This window comes from Lineus longissimus, chromosome 2 (assembly GCF_910592395.1).
Source record: "Lineus longissimus chromosome 2, tnLinLong1.2, whole genome shotgun sequence".
Lineage (NCBI taxonomy): Eukaryota > Metazoa > Nemertea > Pilidiophora > Heteronemertea > Lineidae > Lineus > Lineus longissimus.
The window spans coordinates 28,885,385-28,907,098 of NC_088309.1; the positions used below are offsets into that span (position 1 = coordinate 28,885,385).

The following is a 21,714-nucleotide window of genomic DNA, read 5'->3' on the forward strand; positions in this document are numbered from 1 at the left end:
CCTTCGTTTGGTACAACACTGGTCATTGCCACTTGCTTTATGAGGTAACATCATGTTAGAATGTATATTTGAGTGACATGAGATGTCAGTTCTCATATTGTGCTTATATACTGTGTAACTGTCTCAAAACCCTTTACATTTGTTCTCAGCACATGCACCTGGTCAATGTATATGTTATATGAATACATACCCTGCAGACAGACATCTGGTTGGTGGTCAAGGTACCAGTCTTGTCAGAGCAGATGACCGATGTACATCCCAGGGTCTCGACCGATGGCAGACTCCTGACAATGGCGTTCTTCTTGGCCATACGTCTTGTTCCTAGCGCGAGGCAAGTGGTGATGACGGCGGGCAGACCCTCTGGGATAGCAGCGACGGCCAGGGCAACAGCGATCTTGAAGTAGTAGATGGCACCCTTGAGCCAAGATCCACCATGAGCGGGATCGTTGAAGTGCCCGATGTTGATGGCCCACACGGCAATACAGATGATGGTGATGACCTGCAACAGACAAGCATTACATGGTTAAACCTGTGTCACCTAATCTAAGACACATTGGATACAATGTAGGACTATCTACAGTGTATGAAGCACTGTTTCTCATTCTGGCATTACCTACGGCAACCGTAATCTCAGGTCAACCTTGCCCCAAGCCAGACTCCACTGACACCAGATATAAACTGATCGCCTCCAGCTACCAATACATCATGATAATCAGGTGATAATCTACACCAACCAGGAAATGAAGGTCTACCAATCATGTTTACAATTAGCAAACAACCGAGCCCAGTGTTTTTGTTCTGATAGATCTAATCAGTGGTGTATTGGTGCGTCAACTGTAAAAATATACGACAACAGTCTGCGATAAGGATGACGAACGTCCAAATATATGACTTCCAGCACCATGTATATTATGATGCTGCAGATTATAGTTGGATAGCAAACATGAATTATTGTCCTGAAACATTCATTTTTCTCAACCTGTGAAACCATCGCTCATTTTTCATGCAACTTTTCACCCCAGAACCAGAGTTTTTCAGCTCCTTGTAACTGTGACCATACCTTAGACAGTTGTTGTCCAAACTCATCCAGTTTCTGTTGCAGGGGTGTCTTCTCTGTTTCTGTGTCAATCATCTCTGTTCTGATCTTACCTGCAAGCAGACGACAGCAAAACATCAGCAGACGTCAAGCAAAATGTAAACAAAACATAAAGATCGAGTCATTGGCTGTGTTAGCAGATAAACAAGAAGCATTTGAACAAAGTGCCACCCCTTAACAGATTCTCGGAAACACAAATATTCCATGGAAAATGAAGGTATCCTTCAAGGTGAAATCTGTGTTCACCTTGGCATACCTGCCTCTCCAGGCAAGGTACAAGCCAGAGTACACTATCTTTGTTATGAGTAGCCCCTGGCCACACCACAAATATCATCAACATGCTTCGTCCAGCAAGAATTTACAATAAACCCAAGGCAAGATGATTCCAATTCAGTATGATATACCAAACTGTTGTAGAGTGGCTAGATGAGAATTCCTTACTTTTATCTGATCAGCACACCTTGGACAATAGGCACTGGGGTTTAATTTCAACCAGATATTGCAAAACTCTGCTCTGGATAGAAATTTACAGTCAGTGGGAACTTTGTATTGATTATTACTTCATAGAGTACCCATGGCAAAAGTTATATCAGCCAGGACTATGACACACGTCCATCACACAGAGGATATGCAATGAAACTTGGTGCTGGTTATCACAGATTACACTCCATAGTGGAGTCTAATTCCATACCAAATAAGCTACAGTTACAAGGTCTAGCACTGCACTTTTTCTTCATTCTAGTTGCCACTCATTAACTAGTACCTCTGCATTTACCTGCGAAATCTCAGGTGAATTGTATATAAAACCTACAGATGAGCTGTTCCCACACAGGTTAAATGATAAATATATCATTTCTTTATGTAACGATGGCTGAGGAAGAGAGGCTTGTTAGTAATGTACTGCTGCAGTGCAAGCATCCCTCCAAGGTGCACCAAGGTTTGTAAGCGTCATGAATTTCAACTTCTATCAAAACGAACCAGGTTCCAACAAACACAGGGCCGCCTTAAACTGGTCCATAGAGGAGGCTTGCCAACGCTGTACTTACCAATTTCTGTATCCAAGCCAGTACCAATGACAACTGCCTTACATTTACCGGCGGCAATGTTCGTTCCCTGAAAGAGTGGATCATTCAATGGGTGAGGACAGAAACTAAGAAACGGCTGATAAAACGTGTTGGCCAAAGAAGTCTTCACATTATCAGTTACGACGATTTCATATATTTCTCATCAATACTAGAACCTTTCATATGAGAAGAATAATGAAATGTTTTTAACGACTAACAATCAGACATTTAAACATTTTTGCTGCTGTCTTTAATAAGAGAAGTTTCCTTAACAATACGTTGGAACCACTCAAGTTTACGCCAAACAGTGCTTAACAATGACAACAGATAGACACCCTACAACATCATGCCATGATCACAGTCTAACGTCACATGATACACATCAGAAGCGGTTAACGATAATCTCCACACAAGAGAAATCAGATACGACCAGCACCGAGGCAGCCGATTCAAGATTCATCAGCACAGGAACGAGATACGTGACCTGGCATACTAATCAGGGCTCGAGATGACAGCATTGGAGGATTCCCGGGGCAAGCAGACGTCATTAGATTAAGGCACTGAGCAGATGACTGGTTCAATCTATAGGCCAGGGCCACTGTGGGGGGGGGGAGAGTAACCCAGTGTGGATGACTTAACCAATTGATACAGAGTAGAATGAAATATCCACGATTATTTTGATAACTTCTTAAAATCAAGCATACATTTCATATTATCTATCAGGCTGCACACACCTTATGAAAGCTTTTGTACAGCAAAATCAGACTGTATCATTCTGTTATTCTACAAAGACAGAACAAAACAAGGCAACAGCCACAGACACACATGGATGCCATCCTTCATGAGATATCTTAGTCAGGCCTGTTCTTCACTGCCCAAGAGGGAACATCTTCTCCACTAACGGCATGGTCTGGAACCTAACTCACAGACCATCAGCAGTTATGAATAGAGACATGATGTTCCTTGACCTTTACAAGAAGGAAGCTAATGATACCATACGATGTGAGCCAACATCTTCACAACACGGTCACATCCTAACTCAATACCTACATGTACTATACTAACCAGTCACTGCCAGACGAAACGACCATCAGGGAAACGGCCAAGAGAGTCTCAAATAGAGTCAGCACCATGGCAGCAGCACTGACTTGCTCATCACAAAGACACAATCAGATTAGAGCTCAAAACCCATGGACTATGAGATAAACACTCAAAGACCCAAAGCTCCTGTGCTTTAGCATGATGATGTGAAACGGGCTGCTTGATTTGAGACTGACTTGGACGTAAGGAACAAGTTACAGAATGTTTGTTTGTAAGCAAGGAAAGCAAGGGAGGGTTAGGTGAAACAAACAGAAGCTCACACACATGTACGACGACATGCCAATCCTGTTGCTTTGAGTCCAACACTCGCCATAGTAGTGATTGCCCAGAACCCAACACACAACTCAAGCGATCATGACGTGACGGTCAACTGGGAAGAAATGTTTATACTGGAACTTATCCAGGTTTTACTCCATGTGTATGATAACCTCATTTGGATATGGACATATGATTTGAAGTAATCTAGCATTGTTGCTGGTTTCAATAAGCATTCAAACACCATGTTGGCTCTTTTTCAGTTTTACCTCCCTGAAGTTTGTTTAATGAAACTATCCGAGTTTGGAGGAGTTTTGTGTGAGGTTCCAGACAATCACTGGTAACTTACCGAAAACAGAATGTTCTTTGCATCCTGATTAACGATGCGAAAGTCTGGTATGGGATCGGCGTGTTTGGCAACACTCACACTCTCACCTAAGAAGACAGGAAGGGGTGACAGGAGAGGGATGAAACGAGGAACCAAGCGGGGAGAAACCAAGAGAAGCAGGAGACGAACCTGAGGAGAGAGGGGCAGAGGAGGAACCAACTGGTTCCCTGGCCATTACACGCACTGCACACTAGTTCACTGTGCTGAGTGGCAGCTTTGTTGAATCTACCACTCAGCCAACTGTGCATGTGAGTTGTTACAGGCATAGTTTTGACCAACCCCCTCAACCTCCCTCTCTCCTCCCATGGTTCATGAGGGATGGAGAACCGCGGCTCTGGCCGCCTTACTCACGCTGAATAAAATATTCTTCTTTTCCTGATTGACCGCCCTGAGATCAGTTATCGGGTCAGCGTGTTTGATCACGCTGACACTCTCACCTAAGGACAGGAGGAAAGATGGTGGAAAGGTGGCGTTAGTGTCTACTTACAGAGAAGAGGATGTTCTTCTTGTCCTGATTGACAGCCCGGGGGTCGGGAATGGGATCGGTGTGCTTGAGTATGCTTACACTTTCACCTGGTGGTAGAGTCAAAAACATGTCATTTACGATGCGACGTGGTGGACACAGGTTAGAGTTAAAGAGGAGTTGAAGAGTGTAAATCAGTAGGAGAGGATGGGGACAGGATGAGTTGGCAAATAAGGAAGGATATATAAGGTTCTTGTGTGCAGTCTATGTCATGAAGGGTACAGAAGTGTTGTATTCTGGAAGTCAACAAACGACCACTGTCATACTGTGACAAGCCTCTCAGAGGCATTGGATGAGTCCAGTACTTCAAATGCTTCTTTCCAACCATCAACATGGGTATGTACACCAGGTGTACACATGAACCACATTACCATGTCAATGTTGTTTAAAATCATTCATTGCATCTGAGACTCAGTTTTTTCTCCACAGGAATGCTCAATAAAAAGCCAGTGAGGACAAACCTCTTAGAAACCGCAGGTGGTATGATGTATTTTTCCAAAATTAGCCTCATCAGTAATACGTGCCTTATAAAACTCAAGTTGTGCACCCACACATATCTTATTATAAAGCAAACAAATTATGATGTGACGAGATGATTTCTATCAATGGTCCTGCATGAGAAATCTCATTTCGCCTCCAATTTGACATCCAAGGCAGAATATGATTCCAACCAAGAAGACTTCAGTGTATTTCAGTCAAGTGCGTCATTGTGTCTCATGACATTTTGTTGCATGGCAGGTACTGCCACGAATGACACGGTAGGAAGCTATACTGAGCGTAATAATGCCGTGGGAGATCTGGTAGTCAAGAGGTTAACTGAAAGATAGCTAAGATAGGATGAGGTAGGACAAAAAGAGAGAGAGAGAGAAGGAAGATGTGATAATGAAAGATGAAGTTAATAAACATGTGTCCAACTGAATCATTCCCCCAACTGTTGGGTTTCAACATCAATCAGACCTTATCAGTTATTTCATTCAGATCCGATTCCACTTGCCCCAACGGTCCTGTCATTCTGAGAGAAAAATATATGATTATTTCCGAAAGGATCGACAACACGTCTTAGACATCACTGACGTTCATGCAGGAACTCAACAACAATAGGTACAACACCTGATTTGATAGGACCCAATCAGAATTGGTTTACTAGTCCAGATTTCTTCACCGTTTCTTTCGGCATGAAATCCTAAGTTGAGCATGAGGCGAGATAGATTCATCTCTCCTGTCCATAATGATGACAGTAATGGAAGACGAAGTGGGGAGGGTTTTATTAAGAACGGAGGTGCACAAGAGAAAGAGGGTGTAAAGTATAACTATATAAGCAGCAGGGGGTAGCTGCCTCAGGAAATCTTGATATCTGATATCATCGTGACACACATCTGAGCAAGCAAGGTAGCAACAGGGACATGTCAGATCCTTCTCCTGCTCTTCCATTTGAGACAGAAGTATTCAAGTGTGTCACCATGATATCCACACAGAATATCAAAACATTCTGCAATACACTGCTAAAAGAATAGGCTGTTAGAACATGCAAGCATACAGATGTGAAAGATACTGTTGAGTTGTATGTGGGCGGTCACTCAACTTTCACCCAGATCAAACAGATCTCAGATTGACCGAAATACAATTGTGACTCATTCCTTGCTAATCATTTGTAAGGAAAGGTTTCCTTGGTTACTCAACAGTAGCAGTGATACAAGAAATTATCTTCCATGTTCAAATGGCAAAGGTCATACGAAGACTTCAAACTTCTCATATGAGAAACAGACGTTTCCATTAATTGAGCTATAAGTTCATTTTTTCGTAGTTCATGTAATTCAAATCTAATTCACTTCCATCATGGCACAGTTACATCAACTGCATTCGTCATGAACTAATATAACACAAATATTAAGTGAAGGTGATGAGGATCTTGAGACAACATCCATCTAATCTGAGTAACAACTTACCAGTCAGAATAGCCTGGTCAACACGGAGAGTTGTGGAATGGACTTTAAGTATTCTCATGTCAGCTGGCACTTTGTCACCGACTGAAATCAAGAAAGAGAAACATCACAACACATGGAAGATAACAAGCTAAAACTTAACAATCATGCTGAATATCATGTGCAAAGTTCCCCCTGGTGAAAGGGGCAAACATCGCAGGCAGCCATAAGAAAGCTAAGGTGAACCGGGGGAAAGTGGATATGAAGGCATTGCTCCTGGGATATCTTAGTGGTGAAAGTTGAGTCTCCAGACGAGAGTGACGTCTGCTCCCAGAGGTCAATACCTAGTTATTGCCATTTCCTCCCTTGGAACTTGACACTCGACAGCTCAATCAATATACAACAATATCAACACAAGATTTTGATTTGCGTTTCTGGCCAGCAATGTCTAGTTCAGAGTGACCGAGCAAGAAGCGATCTACCAGCGACCATATCCAAGGCGACCGATCTGCTCATCTTGGTTCACTTATCAAAGGAAAAGTGCAGCTCTTACTTGTCTCAGCTCTCAAAGTAGAGGCCAGCACATTGCATCAGAAGTCATGCAGAACTGTGGCCTTGTCTCTCAAGTGGAGGCCAGCACATTGCATCAGAAGTCATGCAGAACTGTGGCCTTGTCTCTCAAAGTAGAGGCCAGCACATTGCATCAGAAGTCATGCAGAACTGTGGCCTTGTCTCTCAAGTGGAGGCCAGCACATTGCATCAGAAGTCATGCAGAACTGTGGCCTTGTCTCTCAAGTGGAGGCCACTGGATGATGTGACTCCACATTGCAAACCATTGATAAGGCTGGGAAATCCCAAGGCCCGTTTTAAAATCTTTACCAACTTCGAGAAGACACTCAATTTAATTTGAAATATATTGGCAAGATGTGATTATCGTCGGTTGGAAATCCCTGCGCGGCTCAAGCATGATTTAAACATGTCGCACCCAATTCTAGAAAGCAGGAATCTCATTAGGGCACTCCATCAATTTCAAGAACCAATCAGATTGATTGAATAATGATTGTGGAATCATCGCCAGCACTGGGTGGAATGCCACCGGGAATCGACAGAGTGCTGACAGTGAAATTTATGACATTCGGCTGAGCTTTTGCTAGTGTTTGTTACTAAGCTTTTCTTGCCTGTGAGGACAAGAGAGTTTCGATCAATGTGGCCATTTGTGTATGACGCAATAAGCTGTGTGCCTGCCAAAGGTCTCAAGCACTCACCTGATCTAACATAGCCATATTGTATTTGGATGCACTTGGACCATAACATGGCACAACCAACAATCAAGATAGGATTGTATCAACCAATACCAACATTGATTATTTGAACCAAAGAAAGAAAACAATCATTGGCAAATCACTCTTCAAATAATGGATGGAATCCGGCATCTGCTGACAACGTTTTCTAAATGTAGGAATTATTATGATAAGCGCTTTGTCAACAAGTTGTTGTACTACTCATCAACAACTGCTACATTTCACGTGCCTGGGGTATCAAGAGCCTGCCTGCAATCATTATTAGTGCTGCCACTGGCAGAGTCTGCATGTTTTACAGCTGTACTTCAGTCGAGGTAATCAAGTTCATTTTGCTGTTGAATGCCAGGAACATCAGCTCTGAGGTAAGGAACTGAGTTACCAAGACTGCTGACATTCAAACTCATCACACTCCCCACAGAGCCAGAATGTCATAAGCTACACGTGTACCTTACTGCTGACATTCAAACACATCACAGTCACACTCCCCACAGAGCCAGATGTCATAAGCTACACATGTACCTTACTGCTGACATTCAAACACATCACACTCCCCACAGAGCCAGAATGTCATAAGCTACACGTGTACCTTACTGCTGACATTCAAACTCATCACACTCCCCACAGAGCCAGAATGTCATAAGCTACACGTGTACCTTACTGCTGACATTCAAACACATCACACTCCCCACAGAGCCAGAATGTCATAAGCTACACGTGTAACTTACTGCTGACATTCAAACTCATCACAGTCACACTCCCCACAGAGCCAGAATGTCATAAGCTACACGTGTACCTTACTGCTGACATGACCACGCCTGCAAAATCAATCCTGAAACTCACACACAGCGAGGTCATTACGAGCTATCAGTAGCAGAGCATTATGCATGCCATTGCTAGCTTCTGTAGTCATCGTCATGGTGATGTCAGCGTTACTGGCACAGAGAATAGCAATGAGTGATGCCAGTGTGAATAAGGTGCTATGTGCTGATGGTAAAGGCCTTTTGAAATCATACATGCCTCATGCATGATGTGATGGAACTGGTTGTTGTTCCTCCTTGTGAGTACTTACCAGAGACGTCACAGATGTCACCAGGCACGAGACCGACGGCCTTGATTCGCTGGATCCCTTTGTGGTTCTTCCTCACCACTTTGGCAATTTCTGGTTCGTATTCTTTTAATGCCTCGATGGCGCTCTCTGCATTTCTTTCCTGAAAACATCAAAGAGATCACATGAGTTTGGAGGAGACATGACAAGAGGCAAGTTAAGATGGCAACGTTCACTGATTCAGCAGCAAAACCAGATCAGTTGTATTCTGTTCCCTGAAAACATCAAAACATACACATGAATAATGCCAGAGAGAGACATGAGAAGCCTCCAGCAATGACGAGGGATCATCAAACATGCCAAACTCCAATCTAGATTCTTGTCAAAAGAACTTCATCTGTAGTCATGGAATTTTTAAGAATTCATTAATCATGGAACGAAGATGAAAAATCTTGTAGAACCTGACAGTGAATCATTTCAGAGTAGCTGTGCAGATCATTTGTTACCATGATTTTGATGACGGGTGGCTGCTCCCACATTATGAGGCCGGTAACAAACGGTTACAGCAACCTACAGGGCTCCGTATGTCAAGATGACCAAAATCATGTCATAACTCAGAAAAGTTGATGTCAATACAGTCGAGCTGTGTCACACACTGCATCATTTTGTCAGTTTGTCAAAATGCCAATTTAAGGCTTTTACAGGAAACAGATCCAACTGACCCATTGAAAATAGGCCCGTGAATCTTGACACGTTGCATACAACCTGTTCAAACACTGCACCTCATCCCCAAAATAGCCCACCAAAACACTCAATGTCACTGACGTCAATGGCTTGGAATTCTCTTAGAAATCACTGCCATCTATCTTAGCCTTAATGGTTGAAAGTCCCACCGGTGACAGATCTGAATAAACTTGCTGGCTCATGTCACGGTAAGCAAATTGAATGGCCTGGTGTCGGAGTGATTAAAATGAATCAAAAGTTAACGAGGGCAGCTTATGGTGAATGATATCAGGTGTGCTGTATATCATCTTAAATCAGTGCAACAGAACTTTGCAAAGTTCTTACGTCTAATTCTTTGGTTTGTTTCGGCTGATTTTGTTTTCTGAATTATACTGAGGAATAAGGAAGGCTTCTGAAGAATAGCTTTATTTGCTGGTAGTTTTATACACCTCTGTTCACATTTTCAGCACCAAGTCAGTGAAGATTGCACTCAGATGTAGAGAGCTTGGTTTAGAACCACCTGCGTGCCAGCACAAATCAAAGTCTCTATTCAAATTCTTCAAATCATTTCAGGGGACACGTGTCATATCAAATATGCCACGCTGATATTAATAGCCGTAGATAACAAGTGTTCTTATAGGACACAATAAGGACAGGTTCCAACATTCCCAGTTCCTTAATTAGGGCATTAAGTTGGGAAATGTATGCTTTGGAAATATAAATATTTGAAAATCAATATTAGTGATAGAGCATGTTAACTAAAATTGCTTGTAATTCTCACAATGAACGTTGTTTCTTTATGAAAATGATATAATTGTTTGAAGATATAGGGCCATATCACACATTGTCACAGCAAAGCTGAGACGACTATGATAGAGATGACAGGAGTCAGCAGGGACTCAGGCGTTACTTTATGCATAGACACTGTTCAGCCCTGACCCCGAGAAGACAGGAGTCAGCAGGGACTCAGGCGTTTCTTTAAGCATAGACACTGTTCAGCTCTGATCCCTAGAAGACAGGAGTCAGCAGGGACTCAGGCGTTTCTTTATGCATAGACACTGTTCAGTTCTGATCCCTAGAAGACAGGAGTCAGCAGGGACTCAGGCGTTTCTTTATGCATAGACACTGTTCAGTTCTGATCCCTAGAAGACAGGAGTCAGCAGGGACTCAGGCGTTTCTTTATGCATAGGCACTGTTCAGCCCTGACCCCGATGGAACTCGTGGGGCACCACCATTTGATTAATCAAGTCAATAAATTACAACCGTAACTGGGAATGGGGGTCCATAAGATTACATCGAAATGGGGACAGCTGAATGGATCAGAGGAATTGGGTCATGAACGGACAGTCTTTTTGTTTCAATCAATGGACAGCCAGGTCATTGGAGCATGATAATCAATAAATTGTGACACAGTTGCTGAAGTGATAGATCCAGTAGGGCAGATCGGTCTGCATGATCTACATATCAGTCCATGTCTCCATACCAGGTCAACATTGGCACAGACTTTCCAAAATGCAAGCTATGGTTTGAGCCATTGGGCCTAAAAGCCACATCCTTGGCTTGAACAAGCCATGGCATCAACTCTCTTAGACTTAGATGCTTCTGCCAAGATACAAGCCAGTAATAGCTGGATTAAAAGTACTGCTATGGTAAGCTATATTCAGTAGAAACGAGCTTGTACCTCTAGTGAGTGAGCTATCCGTGTGTTGAGGCAGCATGTTGCTTGCCGGTCTGCATGCACAGGTATCCAGTTTCTACAGTGTACAACCTGTAGACTTGGATCGCCATATAAGACGAACAGCTAAGCCGAGCAAGGCTAACCTGGTAAACATACGGTTTGTTCACTTGTACTTTCTGAGGTTTACACCATCCAACTTTCTTCACTAAGAAACACGTTCAACTGCAGGTGGAGAGAGACTTAACATTGCAAGGCCGAGTGGTACTTTATTGAAGGTTTTGGGGTTGCATTGTGCTGGTATGAAGCATCAGAGCTTGCTCTCCCTGCATTCAAGTAGAGACATCAGAAATGAAATGAATTCAAAACTTGATGAAGCTACTAGTAGTACTAAACTTTAAAAGAAAAAGGGAAACTTATGCAGGGAGTTCAAGGTAAAGACATTGTTGACTCTCAAAGCTAACACCCATTAGCTCTACCTGGACCAGGAGGACACAGCCTATGCTTACCACCTGCCCTGACACACCAGTTGTTTCCCAATCACAACTGACTAGAGACAAAGTGAGAGGATGACCTCACATAGTAAGGTGTCGTTGTCATTATGAATGTGACAATGAGACAATAGCATCAATACACATATATTCCCACACAATAATCTTTATATAACAAGTCAATTGGTGATGATTAGCACATCCTTGACAAGACAATATGATGCCTGATTGGAGCGAGACGAAAGATTTCACCACCAAATTGAAGGATTAACACAATTCTCAATCAGTCAATGGCCACAAATAACCGCTGACACCCTGGATTTTTCAGTAGGAAGGGGGGGGGGGGGGGGGGCGGCCCAACCCACCACCATCTTAACTTTAAGTTTTTTCAACATGAACATCTAGCTGACATTCGATCCCAAAGTGGGCATTTTATTTTCCCTCAGTGCAAAATTTATACCATGAACTATGACGATGACTGATAATCAATTTGGCCTCTACTCATGGCAATCCCAATAACTGTTGCGGCTCTCACTCCATTTCAGCAATCAATTCATGTAACACTCTCCATGAAATGATACGAAACATTCTAGATACAGCAAACATTACAAAATTGAAACAGTAACCGTGGTAACGAATCGATCATTTTCATTGCCTTTCAGAAGACAGATCGCACTCCATGGCTTTCCTTGAGGTGTTTTCTGCTGTAGACTGAAATGCCAGTTCCATAGATGAGCTGTTTTCTGGAGGTGACATTTTGTAATTGTTCAGATTATCTCTTTTTGATGTGGTCACACTTTTTCTATTCATCTCTAATCTTAGATGAGCCAAGAAGAGAGAGAATCTGACTGAGCTTTGGCTAGCGTTGACCTAACATATCCATCTCATGAGTGCACCCAACCACTTTACAAAAAAAAACAAGTCATTTTCTTCAGGACAGGCAGTAGGTTTTTTAAAGACATTCCCCTTCTGCTGTCATTTTGACCCTTTGTTGTCAGACAGCCAATCTGAGCACACACTTGCTCTGACCAAGCTGGGTTATGTAACATAAAGGTTAACTTCATGCCCTGACCCATTGTCTGCAGGGTTGACCTCGAGACAATACAAGCCCAATTAGACAATACAGGAGAATGTGTGCTGTTGATTCAATACTTTTGAGGCTGTTAGAGAGACTCTTTGTCTAAACAGTGGCATTGAGCCTTCATACATTGGTAACTTGTGATTGAGATATGTAACCAACTTGAATACAAGTTGTTCAAAATCTTTCAGTCTTGATTTTGGTGGAGAAAACTAATCTTACACTGGAACTCATGACAACTGGGTAATTAATAGAACTAGCATATACCCATGGAGCGGGCAAAGTTTAAATGTAATATACATTAGTTAAATGGGCACGATGATTGAGCTACATTAAATTTCTAACGTTACTGAAGTTTTATTAAAGGTTAAACACGAAATTAACTGCATTTAGGGACTTATTGCTGATGCTATCTACATGCAACCCCCAATAGATTGATTGGAGTACACTATTTTGCACAATGCATTGAGATCAGTGACAGCAGGTCCTGTTCCAAATAAGGCCCTCACATATTAGGCATATCACCTACCCACTCCCGTACCCAATACCACTGTCGGACCAAAGCCAGGCGCGTGGAGAGATGCAGAACGCAATTTTAATAGAATGTCTGAACTATGCCCTTCAATCCAACATACTTGGGAGTCATGGGTGAAGCTTGTCTAAACTGAGCCATTCGGCCTCCGCCAATATAAAGGGGTCTGATCTGTCATCATGGTAAAAATACTAAAATAACAAGTAGCCCTAGGAAAGCTGGGGGGAAGGGGGGAGGGTGACTTTCATCAAAACACAGTTCTTATCAGACACAGCCCAACAGCCAGGCTTTTAAAAATAAAAGGAAGGTCATGATAAGTTCGTAAAAATCTGAGCCTATCAGGGACAAATCTCTGTTCTGACTACAAAAGGTTGATTTAAAAGATTGTCTACTTACTTGCCATACTCCTACAATTGCATTAGCAATAAGAATCAATAGGATCACAAAAGGTTCTACAAAAGCGGTTACTTGTTCTTCTGATTCTTCAAACCAAGCCAAAACCTGAAAATAAAAGCTTGATTTAAACAGAGGATAATCTCAGTCTTATTTCATCCAATCAATTTACACCAACATCATAATACAACTCAGTTTCCCCAAATAAGTTTTTAAAGATATTAGTCGTTTTTTATATAGATACATTGTACATTCTTGAATTATTCATGTCCCAGGAGTTCTCAATGCTGAGCCTATATGGCTATAACCTACTTGTATGGTACAAACCATCCACTTGGTATTATTGTAGAACCTCAAGATCTGCAAGCGCATCACAGCAGACGTGTGTCATGGTTGTATCTATTGTGAACATATTGTGAACACTTACTGGCCGACTGAAATTGTTACTTTTAAGCGTTTTCTCATTTCTCTTTTGCTTTGTTATAGTTTTCTTCAAGTGATTTCAACAACACTAACTGTATTGCGCACCAGTCATCAGTCTTTCAGTGGTACCTACAAGTTCAATGGAGGGAGGACATTTCTCCTCATAAAAAGCCAGAAGAGTCAAATTTCAGTGATTTTGACCAGTAAAATTTAAAACCTAAATTATCAATTTCACTGCAGTTATCCCCCATGGAATTAGCTTGTAGCGGAAACACTCTACAGGTACTTCAATCCATGACAACACTTTTGTGTGGAATTTCTACTAAACGGCACTTTATATGAGAATGTGTTTTCTGTGAACACAGAAACTCAACACTGTATCATTATCATATAATATATGAACATGTGTCAGAAACAAGCCTCCATTACTACTTGATTGTGATCCTAATTACCTCAATCAACCATGTGCCAATCATGAGTGATGTCACAGACCAACATGTTTGAACAATAGAGAAAGAGATTGGGATAGAAAGCATGCAATGCATGCACTGCTCCTGATCCAATAGAAAAAGGACACATCAGCTATTGAGTAAGTGCGGTATGGCGACGTGCCAACAAGCACAATGCCAGAGGGTAGTCAATGAAATGTGGTGCTATGGATCATAGTCTTTGATTGAACTGATCGGTCATTCACACAAATTCAATGCTGTATTTGCCAGTTCTCAAATGTCCCGATGTCTCTTCTGATTTCTACTGAAAATGTTCTCTCTATATTTAGCCCACATGAGATCAAAGCATAGACAGCATCTGGTAGGTTTTGGCCAACTGAAACCTCTCCTGCTCTGCCTTTGGATTATTTGACCAATTGCCTTGTCCTGTACTATAGTGTACTGTAGTACCAGTACATGCAGTGAGAAAATCTAGTGACTCTGCACTAAATCTTATTTTTATATCAGGTTTGCAGAACACATGCCATTGACTAGCAGACAGGCTTACCCACCTGTGATATGGTGGGCCTTACAAGGTACAGTAGCATTGTCCTACTGATGATATGGCATGAAGTAGTCCATCACTAGTCCCATTACATAATGGGTCCAGATATCCAAGTACTGTAGAACACCATATAATCACAAGTTCTTACTGTGGAGTTCTATCAGTGCAATCCTTCATTTGAAATACTCACATGGAATTGACATGATTGGATTGTGAATGAACCTACAGAGCTCCACTGCAAACTGCATCATTGGTCCATACAGGCAATATTATGAAATTCTTTTAAAACTTGATTAACAAAAATAATGCACTCAAGGTTTGATGTCGATGATGATGGAAATTAACGTCAGATGACATCATCAGTACGTCGTTTCTTTGATCACAAACCCTTTTACTGGCAATTTACGCCATGATGTAAATGGCAGGAAAAGCCATGACATGGTCATGATGTAATGTCTTCTGAAATTTAAGACTTCAGAGTAACCCAACAGATGCCAAGCCATTTTACATATTTATCAAGGTGAAAACTGTTACAGTATACTTACAAAGGAAATAATTGCAGCTAACAATAAAATCTTGACAAGGAGGTCATCAAATTGTTCTAATACAAGTTCCCATAGTGATTTTCCTGAAATGGTCAAATAATCATAACAGCTGAACTTAGAGGTATTTATTTAAAGATTAAGATCTGAAGACCATTCTCTTTCTGTTGTTTAGCCCTTTTCTCTCTTTTTTCTTTGCCACTCAGTACATTCTGAAATACAGCCGGCTAAAGATGATACATCATGAATCAATCTCCAGATCCAATCAAATGGGTGGGATTGGGGAAAACTACCAAAACCAGCAACATCTGTATTTCTTTCGAAAACGCTCATCTGGAAACTTGGATGTATTGATTTCTTTTTGACCTCGAAGTGGCCTATCTATCATTCTTTTATATTCCCACTCTCATGCCCAGTCATGGTGGCAGCCATGTTGAATGTAAAGTAGAGTTTCACTGTACACTTCACAATTCAGAAAGGGTCACTTTCTGAGTTTAATACTCACCTTCTTCTGCCGGTAATTCTGAAAATAGAAGTTGAAATAAAGATCAATCGATCTCAAAACGAAATAATCACCTAAAATGCGTATTTCATACAGAACACAGCAGAATATGTTGCCGGTTTATCGATTCCTGAAGAGAACTATGATAATGTACAGAGCCCTGCACAAATGTACAGTGCGTATACGTGTAATGGTTCAGTAGTGTATTGCTGTACATTCCTTGTATGGTAAACCACCACGTACTTGAGAAAATGGACACCAGCGCAAACCGTACCTCTTCTAAAAACTGATCTCACTTATATATTTAACCCGAAAACAAACAGATCTTAGTTCTAAGAGGTAGATGGATACCAGAAGATCATTTTACATGAATTTACTCACCATTTGGACCGTATTTTTCTTGATTTCTTTTCACCTGTTCATCGCTTAGTCCAACGTCTTCGTCAACTGCAAAATAGTTCACAACCTCCTGACAGGTTTTTGTATGTGCAAACTCCATTGCACCGAATTTTTACACCACAGTTATCTCAAATTCATAAATTCCCTTTGTTGGACCCTTTGAGACACCGATCCCGTACTATCCAGAGTATCTCGCGAAATTTGGAGGCTTGAAATCCTGTTTATCAAGCCGACTTTTCTTGCGTACTTCCACCAGATACGTTCTGCTGGTGTACTGATTTTCTAAAGGCAGTGGGCGAGTCGACTGTTGAGAATGGGGGTGAAGCGCTGCATAGATAGTGAATGGTAGCGCCCAAATCAATTACTCCTGCTTCGGATCGATTCCGTCCCCAAACCTCTCATGTACTGGTACTTTAGAATGGCCCAACGAAGTCCTTTTAGACGCGACTAGTAGATTTCCGAGGAGGCTTACTTATTCAATTCAATTGAATTGTGAAAGCCTGTGAGAGATAAAGGATTTACACACGTGGTCGAAGCGAACTTTCTTTTCGCTTTCTTTTGTCATCTTTATATTGGTGTGTATGAGATGTGTGACCACATGATTGGTAGGGCCTAGTTGCCACGTGGTCTGAGGAAACACACGTTTACATTATTCAATACAAAACATTTCGCCAGTTCTTTGTTCCCGCTTAGGGTCAAGGCTTGGCTTAGGGTTACCAAAACGAATTTCACCCAGATTAAAATGTCCATGGATAGATTGTCCCGATTGCGCGTGTAATCGGTTTTGGGAGAAGTCAAATAATTCTTTTTTTTAAACGCTGAGGCGTTGAAATTGAAGGTCAAGAATATCTCTACATCGGTTGAGGTACATGGGCCCAAGAAGTTAAATTCTATATATAGCCTATATATATATATGGATGGGTAGATCTGCTCCCTCGTTGGCCTCAGGAAGATTAGCCAGGGAAATCATCTTTTCTGTCCCCTTTAGCTAGATGAGGTTTCTAATTGAATAATTAGGTGTAAAATTTCTCCCAAGCTGTCACAAACAGATCAAACACTAACCACCATGATTCCAGGTTTGGTTTTATCATGGCAGCAGGTGGTCACGCGGTCATGGGCAGCGGCCACTCCAGTCCACTGATAATCTACTAGCTGCACCACAAAGGATTTGATTCAGATTTCCATCCATCCAAAATTGGTCTTGTATGTTACGGTATATGGACAACATCACAACCAGATGGCTGGGACAAGATCACTTTTGAAGACCTATTGTCTTCCATGTCATGACCCCGATCTCCTGTCACTGCAGTTTGTCTTGCAACAGAGACCTCTTGTCTTTATTGTTATAGGTGTACCAACAGAGACCCCTTGTCTTTGCTGTGAGTGTACCAACAGAGACCCCTTGTCTTTGTTGTGGGTTTACCAACAGAGACTCCTTGTCTTTGCTACTATTGGTTTGAGCTGAACTGTATTTATAAGCCTTTGGATCTGGCCCCACTAGTCTTGTATGGGTGCATCCACGAGAAGCTCTCTTCACTTTCTGTTCCAGGTGTATTCAGTGAACCCAGAACTCAAAGACATATCTGTCATCCTGTTCTACCAAACTGTACTGAATGGATGGACCGGTGCAACCTTGCCCTCATGACTAGTCAAGGAAGATATTGTCTTCACTCTAGCTGGTGCATCGGTTGACTGAGAACCTGGTCCTTTGCCATGGCTATAGAGACACCTCTTATCTGTGCTGCAAGTCTATGCAACCTGGACTTCGTGTCTTCACAATGGAATTGAGGAGTGTATTCAATCATGACTACTGGACAAACAAAGGAAGAAGCGTCTTTAAAAAAGAAATATATATTTTATTTGACTTCAATTTGTACAATATCTACAAATACTTCCTAAGTTCACTTTCCATACATGCGATGCATTAGAATTGGACAGTAGAGGGTCAGTCTATAGTTTAATGACCAATCGACCCTCAGTTAAGAAAGACTAGCAGTTTCTAGTTGAAGACATCCTTTTCTATCATCTGGTATCATTTTCAGCAAGCTGCGCTGCTCAAGCCCAATGTCACACAAGCAAATTGGCTGGGGCTTGGCTATTCAGCATTTCCATGAATAATGTAAGCAACCTCATGTAACATGAAGCATGGTCTTCCCGGGAAGCCAACACTGGATTGTGGCTGCACGTCTTCTCGAGATCTTGGCCGAGCAGGCCATGAGATGATAACATCCCTCCTCAAGAATGACTGCCTGTTACTGTTGTGGTAAGATGCTGATAGCCATTGGTATCCTTGATTCTAGCAGCACTCTCCACTCAGCGAGCACAGTTGTCTCTCCGTCATGCTGATGCTGATGCACATGCTTGTCGCACACTCATTTCCTGCAAAGAGAAACAGAAGGCAATATTAAGTTAAGGCTGATGATGAGCAACCAGTGGTACACACTCTTGGCCTGTAGAAGGGAGACAACAGGGGACTCTGAAAACAAGATGGTGGTCATCGGCCTTGGCAGAAGCGACTTTCACATCCAATGGAGTTCGGTAGATAAGGTATCACCACCGGGTCCTCGGTCCAATTCGGTCACATTTGACCTCCAACACAACCACATCAAACAATCATGAAGACATAACAGGATAGCTTGCTGCTTATGCACAAGCCATTGTTTTGCTGGTGCAACAACAACTTGGGCCTATTGTTAGAAGCAAGAGATAGTGACTGCAAAACATATAAATCAAAGCAGAGTACACCTGTAAAAGATACGTTATCTTCAGCCAAAGATTCTCATAACTAGCAAGTTTGCTCTAGACCGGTATCGCATGCATTTCAAGAATGTCCTTTTGACTTGATTCAACACAACAAACGTTTGGAAAGTCCCAGAACCAACAGACCTACCAATGGTTAATTCAGTGCACGTAATGTAACAGCATATCCTCATGCCTAACACGTGAGAGGAACAAGAAACTGCTTGTAGATGGGGGAAAGAGGAGCGAATCCTTCAACCTATACAAACAGGGCCAACTGCCCTTCAACCTATACAAACAGGGCCAACTGCCCTTCAACCTATACAAACAGGGCCAACTGCCCTTCAACCTATACAAACAGGGCCAACTGCCCTTCAACCTATACAAACAGGGCCAACTGCCCTTCAACCTATACAAACAGGGCCAACTGCCCTTTCACCTATACAAACAGGGCCAACTGCAAATCCAGTTGATTCTTTGAAAGATTCACGAACAATTTCCTCATTATAAGAAACAACCACTCAACAAAACCATTATTCTCAAATCCGCGGTTTACCTATCAACTCTGTCATAGTTGAAGCGGCAATGGTTCATCAGTTGACATTATGATACTTTGAAGGAAAGAGCCAGCCAGGAGAGAAGCTATACTTTAACTGATCATGTCCGCAATGCATGATATCATCCCAAAGGTAGACTTCTAGGTCATCTTACCCTGGTCTGCAACTGGTGCATTTTAAAAGATCAAGGTAAAGTTTGCTGGAATCATTTTAATGAAAACTGTAATGGCTTTTCTTGGCTGGGGGTGCTGTGGTTAACAAGTGTTGTTTGAAGCTGAGAATCTGAGGAAATTGTCGTCACAACACCAGATCATCACCAGCAGCACTGCCTTTGGATTAGACCATTGTCCTTAACGCACATCTTTAATGAGCCTCAACTTGAATATTATCTTCTCATTCGCCCAATATTGACCGAGAGTCTTCTGGCATTGACAGATAAGCTTGAGCTTCCAACGGTATCATCGATTTATTGAGGTATCCACTTCTCTCTATTCAATCTAATTACTATATATTGAACTTCTGTCAGGTTGTGACTAGGAAGACTTACCAACCACAGTTCTACCAATTGTGGCGTATCAGTTGAATATGGCGGCCGATCAGTGGACGAGCCTGCCACAAGTTCCTGAGAGATCAACGACTGGGTGTTAAAACACTGGTCGGTCTCGTAGTCACTTCCCTCCCCTAAAGTCAAGCTCAAGTGGCATGGGCAGGTTTCATCGATTGAGACTTGGTGATAGTTGGATGGTGGGTCTCGTAGTCACTTCCCTCCCCTAAAGTCAAGCTCAAGTGGCATGGGCAGGTTTCATCGATTGAGACTTGGTGATAGTTGGATGGTGGGTCTCGTAGTCACTTCCCTCCCCTAAAGTCAAGCTCAAGTGGCATGGGCAGGTTTCATCGATTGAGACTTCGTGATAGTTGGATGGTGGGTCTCGTAGTCACTTCCCTCCACTAAAGTCAAGCTCAAGTGGCATGGGCAGGTTTCATCGATTGAGACTTGGTGATAGTTGGATGGTGGGTCTCGTAGTCACTTCCCTCCCCTAAAGTCAAGCTCAAGTGGCATGGGCAGGTTTCATCGATTGAGACTTGGTGATAGTTGGATGGTGGGTCTCGTAGACACTTCCCTCCCCTAAAGTCAAGCTCAAGTGGCATGGGCAGGTTTCATCGATTGAGACTTGGTGATAGTTGGATGGTCGGTCTCGTAGTCACTTCCCTCCCCTAAAGTCAAGCTCAAGTGGCATGGGCAGGTTTCATCGATTGAGACTTGGTGATAGTTGGATGGTGGGTCTCGTAGTCACTTCCCTCCCCTAAAGTCAAGCTCAAGTGGCATGGGCAGGTTTCATCGATTGAGACTTCGTGATAGTTGGAAACCAGGTCTGTTCCAGACTTTGTCGCCTAATGCAAGCTCTTGTAACTACTTTTTTGACAGCTCTTTCTTCCTGGAGACCTGATACTAACAATGGAGAATGCTACACAAACATTGCAAAGCCATGATGACTAAAAGCTTCTTTCCCTTGGAAACTATTGCCATAAGAGTCCCATTTCACAAGTGAGAAGTAAACAGTGGTTGAAGAATGAGACATCAAGTGTTTGATTTCATAATGAGTTAATCTACATTTGTTCCCTGATATCAACCACTTCATGATAAGGGGCTTTCATCTTTCACCCCATCAACACATTACCGTTCAGCAAGCTGAGACCTTCTGACAATGCAGTGAGGTTACCATCTCTCATAGATAAGACAAGAACTCATGTTGAGAGAATTCCTTGCTTGATGAATCCATATTATCTTCAAGTTCCACACAGGTTTGTCTCCAAGAGTCAAATCCTTAAGTGAGCATAAGAGACCTATTGATCTGCACACAATCTAGCTCTACCTGATTAACCCTTCTCAAGCTAATGCCATCACAGAAGAGCATCATCTGTTTCCACCAACACATTCCTCTTTACTATTTCACCACACATCGGTGAACAC

The 21,714-nt window shown here is 42.3% G+C and overlaps 2 protein-coding genes across 19 annotated transcripts in view; both read right to left on the bottom strand.

Moving 5' to 3' along the window:
* The window catches only part of LOC135483420 (calcium-transporting ATPase sarcoplasmic/endoplasmic reticulum type-like), a 34,679-nt gene extending 17,941 nt beyond the window's left edge, over positions 1–16,738 (bottom strand). For 4 of the 5 annotated variants that reach the window (XM_064764314.1, XM_064764317.1, XM_064764312.1 and 1 more), the window contains exons 1-10: positions 16,429–16,738; positions 16,051–16,068; positions 15,549–15,631; positions 13,591–13,695; positions 8,720–8,858; positions 6,374–6,454; positions 4,392–4,477; positions 2,143–2,209; positions 1,061–1,149; positions 191–499 (exon numbers count right to left, since the gene is read on the bottom strand). In XM_064764314.1, coding sequence (XP_064620384.1) covers positions 191–499; positions 1,061–1,149; positions 2,143–2,209; positions 4,392–4,477; positions 6,374–6,454; positions 8,720–8,858; positions 13,591–13,695; positions 15,549–15,631; positions 16,051–16,068; positions 16,429–16,546 — 1,095 coding nt within the window. In that variant the 5' untranslated portion in view covers positions 16,547–16,738. Of the gene's footprint in view, positions 1–190; positions 500–1,060; positions 1,150–2,142; positions 2,210–3,865; positions 3,952–4,391; positions 4,478–6,373; positions 6,455–8,719; positions 8,859–13,590; positions 13,696–15,548; positions 15,632–16,050; positions 16,069–16,428 lie in introns of all 5 variants that reach the window. The other variant, XM_064764315.1, reaches the window with a different exon arrangement.
* Positions 16,739–18,281: 1,543 nt separating this feature from the next.
* The window catches only part of LOC135483421 (mediator of RNA polymerase II transcription subunit 15-like), a 30,551-nt gene continuing 27,118 nt past the window's right edge, over positions 18,282–21,714 (bottom strand). For all 14 annotated transcript variants that reach the window (XM_064764322.1, XM_064764321.1, XM_064764320.1 and 11 more), the window contains one exon: positions 18,282–18,825. In XM_064764322.1, coding sequence (XP_064620392.1) covers positions 18,784–18,825 — 42 coding nt within the window. In that variant the 3' untranslated portion in view covers positions 18,282–18,783. The remainder of the gene's footprint in view (positions 18,826–21,714) is intronic.